The sequence below is a fragment of the Taudactylus pleione genome, unplaced genomic scaffold (assembly GCF_031769625.1).
Source record: "Taudactylus pleione unplaced genomic scaffold, aTauple2 ptg000422l, whole genome shotgun sequence".
NCBI lineage: Eukaryota > Metazoa > Chordata > Amphibia > Anura > Myobatrachidae > Taudactylus > Taudactylus pleione.
In genome coordinates, this window is record NW_028284824.1 from 476517 (window position 1) to 489807 (window position 13291).

At 47.9% G+C, this 13291-nt stretch overlaps 1 protein-coding gene across 1 annotated transcript in view; it reads left to right on the forward strand.

Annotated features, from left to right (window-relative positions):
* ATOX1 (antioxidant 1 copper chaperone) overlaps window positions 1-13291 on the forward strand; it is a 33445-nt gene that overhangs the window by 11152 nt on the left and 9002 nt on the right. The window contains exon 2 of the mRNA XM_088447180.1: window positions 10282-10357. Within this exon, the coding sequence (XP_088303306.1) occupies window positions 10282-10357 (76 nt within the window). The remainder of the gene's footprint in view (window positions 1-10281; window positions 10358-13291) is intronic.

Consider the following 13291-nt stretch of genomic DNA (forward strand, 5'->3'; position numbering starts at 1 on the left):
AGGAATTTTGAAGGGATAATCTTTTGTCTTTCATCTTTTGAAAAAGATCTGCTAATGGATAGGCCCCTTAACACATTAGGGAGCGTGGGTGATACCATGAAAAAAGGATAGTGAAAATATATTATTATATATTTGGTGCATTTGTCATAGATCAGAGCCGCGGAACATGACTGTCAGAACCATGAGTAGCATGTGGCACACAGCCGCATCAAACACCGGTCAGGATTGACACAATAAAACTGACTGGGAATTAAGTAAACTAAATCAAAAGAAAGCAACAAGTATAAAGACTTGTTAGAAGTCAGAAAAGAACAAGGCTTGAACCAGGTAGACGCCTGCTGACACATGCACATGTGGAGCAACAAGATAACTCCATTTCTGGCAGCCATATTAGACAGAATACGTCCAGTCTGTGGTCAGGCCCAATGGTTTGATCGCATGGGGGCCTGTCACTGGAATGGGTATGAAATACCGCCGGCCGCATCAGCGGCAGCCCGACAGGAGCAGAGTGCGACGCAGCGGAAGCCCGACAGCGCTGGAAATCCCGATCGTGGATAGGTAAGTATCCACTAACCTAAGCCCCCTAACCCTAACCCTCCTTAGGTGTGCCTAACCCTAACATCCCCCCCCAAGTGCCTAACCCTAATCCCCCCTCTAAGTGCCTAACCACCCCCTTCCCCGCTACCTAAACCTAAGTCCCTCGGGGGGTGCCTAACCCTAAGTCCCCCCCGGGGGTGCCTAACCCTCCCTCCCCCTAGCCTAACCCTCCCAGGGGGGTGCCTAACCCTAAGTCCCCCCCCCCCCCGGGAGCCCTAAACCTAACCCTCCCCCCCGCGGCTGTCCGCTCACGGCGCCCGGCATCACTACGATCGTGATGCCGGCCGCCGGTCTCCCGGCGTCGGGGAAATGCGGGCGTCTACATCTAGACGCCCGCCATTTCACCCATGCCGGGATAAGACAGTCAGGAAGCCGGCTGCCGGTATATAGGCAGTCGGCTTCCCGATTGCTTCCCCTGTCACTGTGATCAGAACATGACTGCCAGTGGTGGTTATCTGCTGATAGCAATTCATTTACTTTCTCAACGTTGGCCTGCTCAGCCTGCATCATGGTTTTTTTTGTGACTATACTCCCTGAGATGTTAGACCTTTTGTGACAATATCATTTCATATGCGTCCAGCATTAGGCCACTCTATTCTTTTAACTCTCCATCCATCTGTTAAAATTTCAACTCAAGAGCACTACTTTCAACATTCCAGAACACTGCTTGCATTCATTTCACTGTTGGTCAGTAGTGAAATTCTAAATTAAATTAAATATATGCACATATTAAAAGAACAAGACGAGACTAAATAGTTCCAATCCTCTGTGGAAGGGAGGTGTGTAGTGTTTGGTTTTCCTGATTGAACAGGAACACAACCAACATCCTTCTCTGCCATAGGAGCAACCGGAACAGCTCCAACCCTTCTACTCTAGCACATTTCTACCCTTCCTGCTTTTTATTTATGTTCCTGTATAACTACAACTAGTAAGTTAAGTCTAAAACACTATAATTGTATGTAGCATGCAATGCCAACATTGATTGTGGGAGTGTGTGTGTTTATATATGTATGTATGTGTATGTGTATACATATATATATATATATCTGATATGATTCTCTAGAGGGAAAGATATGGAACAATATCTTACAATATCCTCTAATTATGTTTTGCAGTAATCGCTTAATGCTACAGTTTGTTTCTGCAAAATAGTTATTTTGTTAAAGTTGAGTTTCTATTTCTGTTAGTAGTTGAAATATGTGTCTAGATTAAAAATTGCAGAAAGGTGAAGCATTCTGTTTGATAGATGCTGTCCTTGGCTGTAGATGTAACATGTACTATTCATTGCTAAATTATAACACTACAATGCTTCAAATATTATTAAATAAACTGCTGAGCACCTCTATTTGTGATTACAGAGCTAAACTCTACTCAGGCAACAATGGTAAATACTGGTAACATTGGGTCTTATTCAGCAAGGAATGCCGTTTTTAATACGCACGCAATTGGCTGAGTGCTGCTCATGCATCGCAGTGCGTGAACTAGCCATTGCGACCGTGATCGCAGTGAATACGCAGACCCATCGCAGAGTGATTGACAGTGCCATTTGTGAGTGATAACGGGGGGGGGGGTTGCAGTCGAATGCAGGTGTGCCAGTGCGTTTGAACGCCGTTGCATGGGTGTGCATAAATTAGCCACTGAGATGCCCTACGCAGCCTGAGGCCTGATAGCGTGCGTGGAAGTTAGCAATTTCTGAGTGCGGTCTGGGCTTGTGCACGTGTGAGTGAGGCTGTGATTGTACCGATGGTTTCACAGTCTTGCTAAACTTTACAGATGTGTGTAAGATAAAGTGGGCGTCCTTGTGTAGTACAGCAGCGGCATTGTAATCACAGTGAATTAGCATACTATTGTAGTTGAACTGCGTGCGTAATTGCTATTGCATTCGCAGTTGCGTTACGCAGTAAATTAGGCTCATTGTCATAATGATTTGTGTTGTAGCGGAGATGATGGCTGCTGGTACAGTGATGGTAGCAGAGGTGCTGGCTGCTGGTACAGTGATGGTAGCAGAGGTGCTGGCTGCTGGTACAGTGATGGTAGCAGAGGTGCTGGCTGCTGGTACAGTGATGGTAGCAGAGGTGCTGGCTACTGGTACAGTGATGGTAGCAGAGGTGCTGGCTGCTGGTACAGTGATGGTAGCAGAGGTGCTGGCTGCTGGTACAGTGATGGTAGCAGAGGTGCTGGCCGCTGGTACAATGATGGAAGCAGAGGTATTAGCTACTGGTACAGTGATGGTAGCAGAGGTGCTGGTTGCTGGTACAGTGATGGTAGCAGAGGTGCTAGCTGCTGGTACAGTGATGGTAGCAGAGGTACTAGCTACTGGTACAGTGATGGTAGCAGAGGTACTGGCTGCTGGTACAGTGATGGTACTGGCTGCTGGTACAGTGATGGTAGCAGAGGTGCTGGCTGCTGGTACAGTGATGGTAGCAGAGGTGCTGGCTGCTGGTACAGTGATGGTAGCAGAGGTGCTGGCTGCTGGTACAGTGATGGTAGCAGAGGTGCTGGCTGCTGGTACAATGATGGAAGCAGAGGTATTAGCTACTGGTACAGTGATGGTAACAGAAGTGCTGGTTGCTGGTACAGTGATGGAAGCAGAGGTATTAACTACTGGTACAGTGATGGTAGCAGAGGTGCTGGCTGCTGGTACAGTGATGGTAGCAGAAGTGCTGGGTGCTGGTACAGTGATGGTAGCAGAGGTGCTGGCTGCTGGTACAGTGATGGTAGCAGAGGTGCTGGCTGCTGGTACAGTGATGGTAGCAGAGGTGCTGGCTGCTGGTACAGTGATGGTAGCAGAGGTGCTGGCTGCTGGTACAGTGATGGTAGCAGAGGTGCTGGCTGCTGGTACAGTGATGGTAGCAGAGGTGCTGGCTGCTGGTACAGTGATGGTAGCAGAGGTGCTGGCTGCTGGTACAGTGATGGTAGCAGAGGTGCTGGCTGCTGGTACAGTGATGGTAGCAGAAGTGCTGGCTGCTGGTACAGTGATGGTAGCAGAGGTGCTGGCTGCTGGTACAGTGATGGTAGCAGAGGTGCTGGCTGCTGGTACAGTGATGGTAGCAGAGGTGCTGGCTGCTGGTACAGTGATGGTAGCAGAGGTGCTGGTTGCTGGTACAGTGATGGTAGCAGAGGTGCTGGCTGCTGGTACAGTGATGGTAGCAGAAGTGCTGGCTGCTGGTACAGTGATGGTAGCAGAGGTGCTGGTTGCTGGTACAGTGATGGTAGCAGAGGTGCTGGGTGCTGGTACAGTGATGGTAGCAGAGGTGCTGGTTGCTGGTACAGTGATGTTAGCAGTGGTACCAGCAGCTGGTACAATGATGACAGCGGAGGTAATGGTTGCTGGTACAGTGATGGTAGCAGAGGTGCTTGTTGCTGGTACAGTGATGGTAGCAGAAGTGCTGGGTGCTGGTACAGTGATGTTAGCAGTGGTACCAGCAGCTGGTACAATGATGACAGCGGAGGTAATGGTTGCTGGTACAGTGATGGTAGTGGAAGTACTGGCTGCTGGTACAGTGATGGCAGTGGAGGTGCTGGCTGCTGGTACTGTGATTGTTGTGCAGGTGCAAGTGCTGTGTGTGTTGGGTAATAGTGTACAGATGCAGACAGTGTTGTATAGTGATGGAGGGGGGGAAGGAAGAGGGGAATGGGAATGGGATCCAATTGTTCTTGTATATGCAGGTATTACACAGGGTATAGCTACTGGTGCTGTGTTCCGTGCTGCCTTATGTAGTCTGACCGTTTATATTATGCCCTCTATGTTCTCCGGGCAGTGTGATAGCGTGACCAGCTAACTCTTCTTTAAACACCAATGCGTGCCTTACACGCGCCGTCTGGTGTATGTCCTCCCGTGTTATCTAATGGGAGTGTGATCATCAGCACAACAAAGAGAACGGTCCACTTGGACCCACCGGTACTTACCCTACCTCGCCAGGCGGGCTGTAGTCATATGTTGTACCAGGGTCTGTGGTGGCTTCCGGCTTGTGCTCGGTGTGCGGCAGGTGATGGCTGCTTGTGTTTGCGATGCCTCCGTGTTCCTGTTTCAAGGAGGATGTCCTGGGGGCTTGCTGGTAGTATTGAAGTATCAGGTTCAGCATTCTGAAACAATGGGCCTGATTCAGATCCGGTCGCTATTTGCGGTCGTTCGTTCAACAAAAAGGGGTGGCTATTCAAATGAACCGTTTGCTCTTTGCGGTCTGTTGACGCCTCTATGTCTGAACGAGCGGACAAAACTTGCGGTTGTAATTTTCAAAAAGACGGCCTCTGGCCGTTCGCACCATACGTCATGTCCGCTATTTATTAGATTAATCGAGTACATCGAACAGCGTATGAACTGCCACAAATTTGCGAGCAGTTCTGGCTCTAAAATAACCCAGTGACGTGGTCAATGACGCTCCAGTATTAATTATGCACACCCTTAAAACGCCCGTTTTGACCTTTAAGCACGCCTGCGTTCTGATTTCCACTCCCCGTTTTCAAGCACCTTCCCCTGTTACCACCCACATACGCCTCCTCCTGTCACTAATATTAGCAGGCATTCGCTATTTAGCGTACAAACGATTTTCGGCCGCACTGACTGGTTCGCGCATGCGTATTATGATCCGTACGCATGCGCAGTTGGGCAAACATCGCTCGGAGCAAACGAGCGGCCGCTTACGAGCGGCTCTGAATCAGGCCCTATGTGTATTAGAGACCCAACGCGTTTCATCCGGATGTGGCCTTTTTCAAGGGATGTCATTGAAGCAGCAGAACATCTATGTACTAGTTTTGTCATGTCTAAGATTCTAGATTAATAAATAAATATACCCATTGATTTTACCAATACAGTGTCCTTAGTTATTCAGTATCCGCCACATACACAGGATAGTCATAAAGACAAGGTTGAGCACTGGTTATCCCCACATAAAGTTATATTCTGTCATTGAGGTTGGTGACCTCATATGCCTTTATAGCTGCTCCCGATACAAGAGTGCTACATTTTGAGCGCATGAGCACACACAACCAGCCAACCTGTAGGTGCAAGTGCTGGCTGTTGGTACAGTGTTGGTTATGGCAGTGATGGCAGCTGGTACAGTGTTGGTTACGGCAGTGATGGCAGCTGGTACAGTGCTAGTAAAAGATGGAGGTGCTGGTTGCTGGCACAGTGACAGCAGCAGAGGTTCCAGCTAATGGTACAGTGTTGCTGACTGCTGGTACAGTGTTGGCAGTTGTGGTGCTGCCTGCTAGTACAGTGTTAGCAGTTGTGCTGGTTGTTGATCTGGTCTGGATGATGATAATGATGTTGGTATCTGACTGGCTTTTGATGCTGTTTTCTGCTGTCACAATCTCTACACTAGAGATGGGGAACCTCCTGCCCGGGGGCCAAATAAGGCTCTCTGAATCATTTGGAATGGCCCTCTGAGCTTTTTCTGCTAGCCTCATCTGGCTAGCTGGCTGCCTAGAATGGCACCCTGCAGCCAAAATCTATGCAGCAGTGCCACCTGGAGTGCCCTTAGGATGCTTCAGACGGTCACACCGCTGCCCTTACAGCTAGCCAGGGGAGCATCCTTAGGATGCTCCTGGCATTGCTGTAATCACGGCAATTGTGGCCTCACCCCCATGTGACGTCACACTAAGGGGGCAAGGCCTACACCGGGCCCGCAAATAATGTTATATATCAAAATGGCCCTAGGCAGAGAAAAGGTTCCCCACCCCTGCACTAGATGGTGCCGTTGGCTTCTGGTATTGTGTGGGTGATGGTGATGCTACTGTTACAGTCTGGGTTGTTTTGGCTGCTGGAGCAGCCTAGATGAGGTTGCTGCTGGCACAGAATGACAGTGTCTGTTACAGTGTTTGGGACAGTTTCTGGCACTGCAATTTATGCAGCGTATTTAGGTAACATTTTGTTGCTAGAAGGAAATCCCTGGACTTCAGACCCTCAAACAAAATGCACAATGCAAATGCATTCATATTATTCATCTGCTAGATAATGGAGAACAAACATACACCATTCCCATATGAATGCCAGACCCCTTGCTCTTAATATGTTTATGCTTATTAGTCTGAGCTATGAAAAAAATATTTCAATTGTTTACAAAAATTAAAACCATCTAAAAATGTATTTTGTTGTTGGTACAAAATATTCTGACTTTTAAATTGTATTTCTGTTTAAACAATCTCTGTTAAACATAAAGTTGTACAAATTCTTCTTCATCAGTCTCTGCCCAATGGAGAAAACCACAGTACCTGTGACCGCAGCGCTGTGAGGCCTGAATGAAAGTCTCTTTGCAACAGTACCACCCATAAGCTACCTAAAGTGGGCCTGTCTCCTACACATGGCAGAGCCAATACTTGTGCAGGCTGTTGGTTCTCGTGGGGGTATATTTACTCAAGGTCGATTTTTAATTGATTTCAAATCAATCAACATCGATGTTGTGTTTCTGGGGATTAATCACACATTTACTAACAGACTATTTTAGTGTTAGTAAATGTGTGCTTTAGACCCAGAAACACAACATCGATGTTGAACGATTTTCATTGATTTTAAATCGATCAAAAACAACCTTTAGTAACTATGGGCCTGATTCAGACCCACTCGCAAGCGGCTGTCCGCTCGCAAGTGGGTCGATGTTGTGCACTGTGCATGCGCACGACGGCGGGAGCTCCGTCGTGCGCATGCGCCAGACGCGACGAGCGAAGGAGAGTCCTTCGCTCGTTGTGTCTGATCAAAGGGGGCGTGCTGTCGATGTTAATTGACAGCACGCCCCCTTTGGTGGGCGTGCCGGGGGCGTGCCTCCCTGACGGGGGCGTTCCCAAGGGAACGCCTACCGTCAGAAGCCGGCCCACTGACATCACTAGTGATGTCAGTGGGAGTGATTTTGGCTCTGATAGAGCCAAAATCACTCCGGGCCTTGCGGTTGAGAACCTCAACCGCAGGCTCCGGCTCGCAGTTTCGATGGTCGCGATGGTCACGACCATCGCGGCCATCAAACTGCACGCTCGTATAGGCTGTGGGTGGTGACCCACAGCTATACGACGCTCCAGAATTATGGAGGGCGGCCCTCATTCAGAGCGTGCGCTCTGCTCAGAGCGTACGGCTCTGAATGAGGGCCTATATCCATTGAAGTTAATTACATCAAGTGAGACATGAGGCACAAAGAGGGAATTCAATTAGAGGCAAAAAGCCATATTCGCCTGTTTTTTTTGTGAAAAATTGGCCAAATTCAATTCCAGGACAATTTCGCCTAAGTGGAAACAATTCTCCAAAAATGATTCTCCAATCAATAGCTGGTGAAAGAAATGCAAAATCTATATTTTGGGGTGCAAACGTGGGGAAACAACTCAGACCCCTTGGAACAGCCCCCCAAAGGACAAATCTGCAAAAAAACAGAAACAAAAACCTAAGAACACCCCAAAAAAGACATGTAATTTTTGGGTTACAATTTAAACAGTGGGGGGATAAACATAAAAGCAGCGAAATAGACTTCTTGGGGGTCCCCAAGGATGGGTCAGGTGTTTTTGGGATTGCAGGTGCATGCAGCAGGTGGATTTTTCAAGTTTTTTAAAAGTTCACTTTAGAGACATAAAAACATGCTGGCACCCATTTTCAAGTACCCCAAATTTGACAGGACTACTTATTTTCACCAAAAAATACAGCTTTATGCCATTCTTCACCACTTTTACAAAGACGCTAATAGCAAGCAATTTACATAACTTAAGTGCCCAAAATAGTCTTATTAGGGCTATTAGTACACATCTATATTGATTCCCAATGTTAATATATCTTTTTCTGGGGTACAGACTGATTTCCCCAATTCTTTCAGTACTCTTCACCTGTTCCGCATTCGCCTATTTCCGTTTTCGCCTGTTTTGCAATTGAATTAGGCGAAAAGCGGGGATGAGCACGGAATAAATTCGCCTCTGAAACAGGCGAATGAAGCGAACAGTCGGACAGGCGAAAACTTTGCCTCTAATTGAATATGGCTCAAAGTGTGAAGTCATAAGTCTTAAATTGACGCGCTTATTATTGGCTTTTCCCGCAAAATGGCTGACGTTTGTAGGGGAAGGTTACGTTTTAGTATTTACTAGTCTTTTAGAAATAAATGTTTGGTGTCCAAACCAAAAATGTCAATCCTATTAGATAGCATACGTTACTGACAGAACACGTTGTTGGTGCAATTGGCTAACATTGGTGTAAGATTGGAGGGATTATGGGATGAAAGATTTGTGCTGGAACAGCAAGACCACCTTTTATCATGCTGCTCATAGTAAAGAGGAGAAGACTGTTCAGCCTAGACCTGCTCTTATGCTCATATAAGGACCTTATACACTTAATTAGCCACATATTTGAGTGTATATGGAAAAAAAGGACAACCAATCTTGATTAAAACTGATCAGCAGTGATGAGCCAGAACCTACAGAGGGCAGTGCAACTGGTGACGTTGCCCTGGCGGTAATGGGCAACACGGGGCAGCACGGAGCTTGTCACATCCCGAGGAGAGGTGCCAGAGAGATGGGGTAGCACCAGAACCACAGACAACCAGAGGGAAATGTACAAGTTCCCATGAAAACTGGCGGGGGCAGAGGGAGGTAAGTAGTTGCACTAGGCAACCCTATGAGGGAAGGAGTTTGTACAAGTGCCATGGAGAGAGAGGGTATGGGGTTCTACCCAGCCTGCCTAGAGCACTAACATGACCATAAATTATCAGTGATCCGGCCACTCTGAGGTCACCAGAAGTGGCCACATCAGTCTTTGTATGGACTCTTTTGGGCAGCTGGCTCTTCATCAACTAGATCTGAACCCTTTTATTTTTTTGTCAATCGATGCATATGTAGGACTTGCTAGTAGTTTGTATGCTTACCTGCATCAAGCTCTCATTACCATCTTCATTTCGAACACAGGTCCGTATTCAATTAGCGTTGACAATATCGTCAGCGATATTATCGCCCGATTTTTCGTTGATATTATCGGACCTGCAATAATTTATCACACTTTTTTAGTGAAAAATGGGCGAAAAGTTTTCTCCATCACAGACATGGAGAAAAGAAATCCAAAATCCCTATTTTTGCCTAAAAATGTGAGGATTTTTTTCACAACCCTTTGGCCACCCCCCAGCCTAATGATACTTTACCCAAATATGTTTCTGTAAGATGCGTACTTTGGCGAAAAACAACCGCTTGAATTTTTGGCGGGCCGTAAGGATGCGACAAGTGTTTTAAAAATCACACGTGGCTGGCGCAGGTGATGTTTACAGTTATTCAGTCCTGCTCACGTGCAAGAATAAAACTCAGGCCTGTGCATAACAATCACCTGGAGACCTCTGAGGTGGGGCGCAAGGTTGGATTGCGTTATGTTTTTAGTTCAAACTGCAGAAAGCATAGCATTTTGCAGTTTGATAAATGAATCCCACTTCACAGTCTTCATAGCCGGCTATGGGTCTACAACAAAATGCTAAATCAGGGATTTCCTGCAATTTACCTCTTGTTAAATAAGGTGAAACCGCGATGACTCCTATTTTCAACAAAATGTAAAATAGGGGTTATCGCTGCTTGCTATATAGAATCCACTGCATACATATAGAAATGTTTAGCTTTATTTGGAGATCCTTTAGCATGAAAACAACCCCAAAATATCTGAGTTTGCTTGGTATGTTTAAAGTATTAAGGTATTTGGCACATGTGCAATATTTGCTTTTATTGGACTGTTTTTTATTTCAGAAAGAGGAATTTTTCGTGGACATGACCTGTGAAGGCTGTTCGAATGCTGTGACCCGTGTCCTCTCTCGTCTGGACAGTAAGCATTTTGTATAGGTGTGTGTGTGGCGTTGGAAAGGTAGATGTTACACCCAAACTCATTGCTGTGATTAATAGTTGAACATATTGTCCTGTCAACTCGCTGTGCAAGGAAGTCCCGTTCAGGACATCCCAGTGATAATGGGACTTATGCAGGGAGGAAGCAGGAAAGGTGCAAGTTCTCCTGTACAAACCATGTTACAAAGCAATATAATTTGTTTTTGTTTTATTCATGAATTGAAAATAGTGGCTGCTTTTGCATATAGCACACACATGAGCAGCTTTGTTTTTGCTAACTCTACTTCAGCCACATTGTATGCTTATGGAAATCTAAACCATTTTTTTGCCATTCACTTCCAAAGATTACAATTAGTGGTTCATCTGTATGCCCATTACATGGGAGGCTGTGTGCTGTGCTACCCATTGCATGGGAGGCTGTGTGCTGTGCTAGCCATTGCAGGGGAGGCTGCAGGCTGGGCTGCACAGTGCAGGGGAGGCTGCAGGCTGGGCTGCACAGTGCAGGGGACCCTGCGGGTTGGGCTGCACAGTGCAGGGGACCCTGCGGGTTGGGCTGCACAGTGCAAGGGACCCTGCGGGTTGGGCTGCACAGTGCAGGGGACCCTGCGGGTTGGGCTGCACAGTGCAGGGGAGGCTGCGGGCTGGGCTGCACAGTGCAGGGGAGGCTGCGGGCTGGGCTGCACAGTGCAGGGGAGGCTGCGGGCTGGGCTGCACAGTGCAGGGGAGGCTGCTGGGTAGGCAGTGTTATGCATGGAAGTATATTTTGTATCCCAATTGGTAAACCTTGTTGAATAAATGTATGAATTGATGAGCCACATGTAATGAGCAAAATTTATTTTACAGTTTTATATTTCACCTCATGTTATTCTTACTACATTTAAAATATTAATCTTCCCTTTTAACTCCATCACTTAAAAAAAAAAAAGTCTCAATGCAACAATATGCTAATGATTGCAATCGCTATGCCATCGCAACCTAATATAAGGACGCCCACTTAACCATACACACATCTGTAATACATAGAAAGTCTGCCACAAAATCGGGAACATCGAGTACAATCGGAGCCTCACACACACTTGCACAAGCTCTGACCTTACTGAGGAATTGCTAACTTCATAGCACGCAGTGAAAGCCCGAGCTACGTATGGCATCGCAGTGGCTAATTTATGCATGCCCCTGTAACGACGTTCAAGCGCAATGATATGCCTGCGTTTCTCCAACCGCCCCCCGTCACCACCCCCAAACACTCACTTCCTGTAGGTCACTCTGTGATAGTCTGTGTAGTCACTACGATCGCAGTCTCAATCGCAGTGGAGTCATCATGTAGTTGTTCCCCTTTTGCAGCTCTAACAGCTTTCACTTTTCTTGAAGTCCTGGCTCCCAATCTCTGTTCCAGTTTATCCCAAAGGTGCTCGATGGGGTTGAGGTCAGTGCTCTGGGCCTGATTCAGACCCTTTCGCTAGGCTGTGTTCGCACGTAGCCTGCCGATGATTGCAATGTGCGCATGCGTATAAGACTCAGTGCTCGTGCGCGAACTAGCCCATGCGATCGGGAAGCGTTTGCTCGCAGCGCATAGCCACCTCGCTAGAATGAGTGACAGGACGATCCGTTTGTGGGTGGTGACACGGGATGGTCGATGGAAACGGGGGTGTGGTGGTGCAAACGTAGGCGCATCTGAGCGTCTCAACGCCATTTCAAAGGCGTGCATAATTAAGACGCAGCGTCATAATACACGTCACATGGCTGAACACACTGAAGCACTCGCAGTGCTTGCGGTAGGGTATGGTCAGCCACAAGTGCTGCGTATGGGTCCGATGTTACCGATTGTTGCATACACTTCCTGGTGATGATGTGTATCACTAAGGGAAAGTGGGCGTATTATGACAGGCTGGTGGGCGACCGTGATCGCGTGCCAACACAGAGGCCAGTTTCACACTTGCCGGTGTTTTGCTGGGTGTGAAATATAGTTAAGCAGGGAAGCAGGTGGGTCCTTTCGCACGACCCGGGCACGGCACGGTTGCCGTGTTTCAGCCGGGAATATCCACTGGAAGGACTGCTGCTGTACCCGTGCCGTCCCTGCACGCCAGTGGTGTATAGGAAACAATGTTTCCTTACACACACACCGGCTGGCTTGTGCAACAGCTGCTGCTGCACATGTCCAGTAGATAAGTAAAAAAAAAAAAAAAAAAAACATTGAAAGCAGCTCAAAGTTACAGCTTGTGAAAGGCACTGAGGATCTCATCAGAGTCGGTTGCGAGCGCCAATGCGCTCGTAACCGACTTGATGGTTAGGCCTGCGCACGCGCAGCGGCCGCACTGCGTGTGCGCAAGCCCCGGAGCGACAGAGAAACTCTGTCGCTCCGGAGCTCACTAATAAAAAGGGTGGGTGTCAATGTTGATCGACAGCTGTCCCTGTTTGGTAGGCGGGCCGGGGGGGTGGTTTCCAAAACGGAGGCGTTCCTTTACGAACGCCTACCGTTTTGTGGGCGGCCGCACTGACATCATCAGTGATGTCAGTGGGGAGCTTCCTGCTCCATCAGACCAGAAAGCTCCCTGGGGCTTACGAGTGCCCAGACCCAACCTTAGGGTCTGGTCGTAAGCCCCGATGGTCGCGATGGTGATCACCATCGCGACCATCAACCTGGTCGGTCGTTAAGATGTGGGCGACCACTTGCATCTAACGACCGCCTCTGAATGAGTTCCTGAGTGCCTGGAAAAACACAGTCCGACTTCTGCCTGTTTCTTGGCCGGACAGCCAAAACTGGCAGGTGTGAAACTGGCCATAGTGGGCGTGCTGCCATGTGATCGCGGGATTTGCATACTTTGGCTGCATACAAACGCATCTAGCGAGCAGGTCTGAATCTGGCACTCTGTGCGGGCCACTCAAGTTCTTCGACACCAAACTCTTCAAACCATGT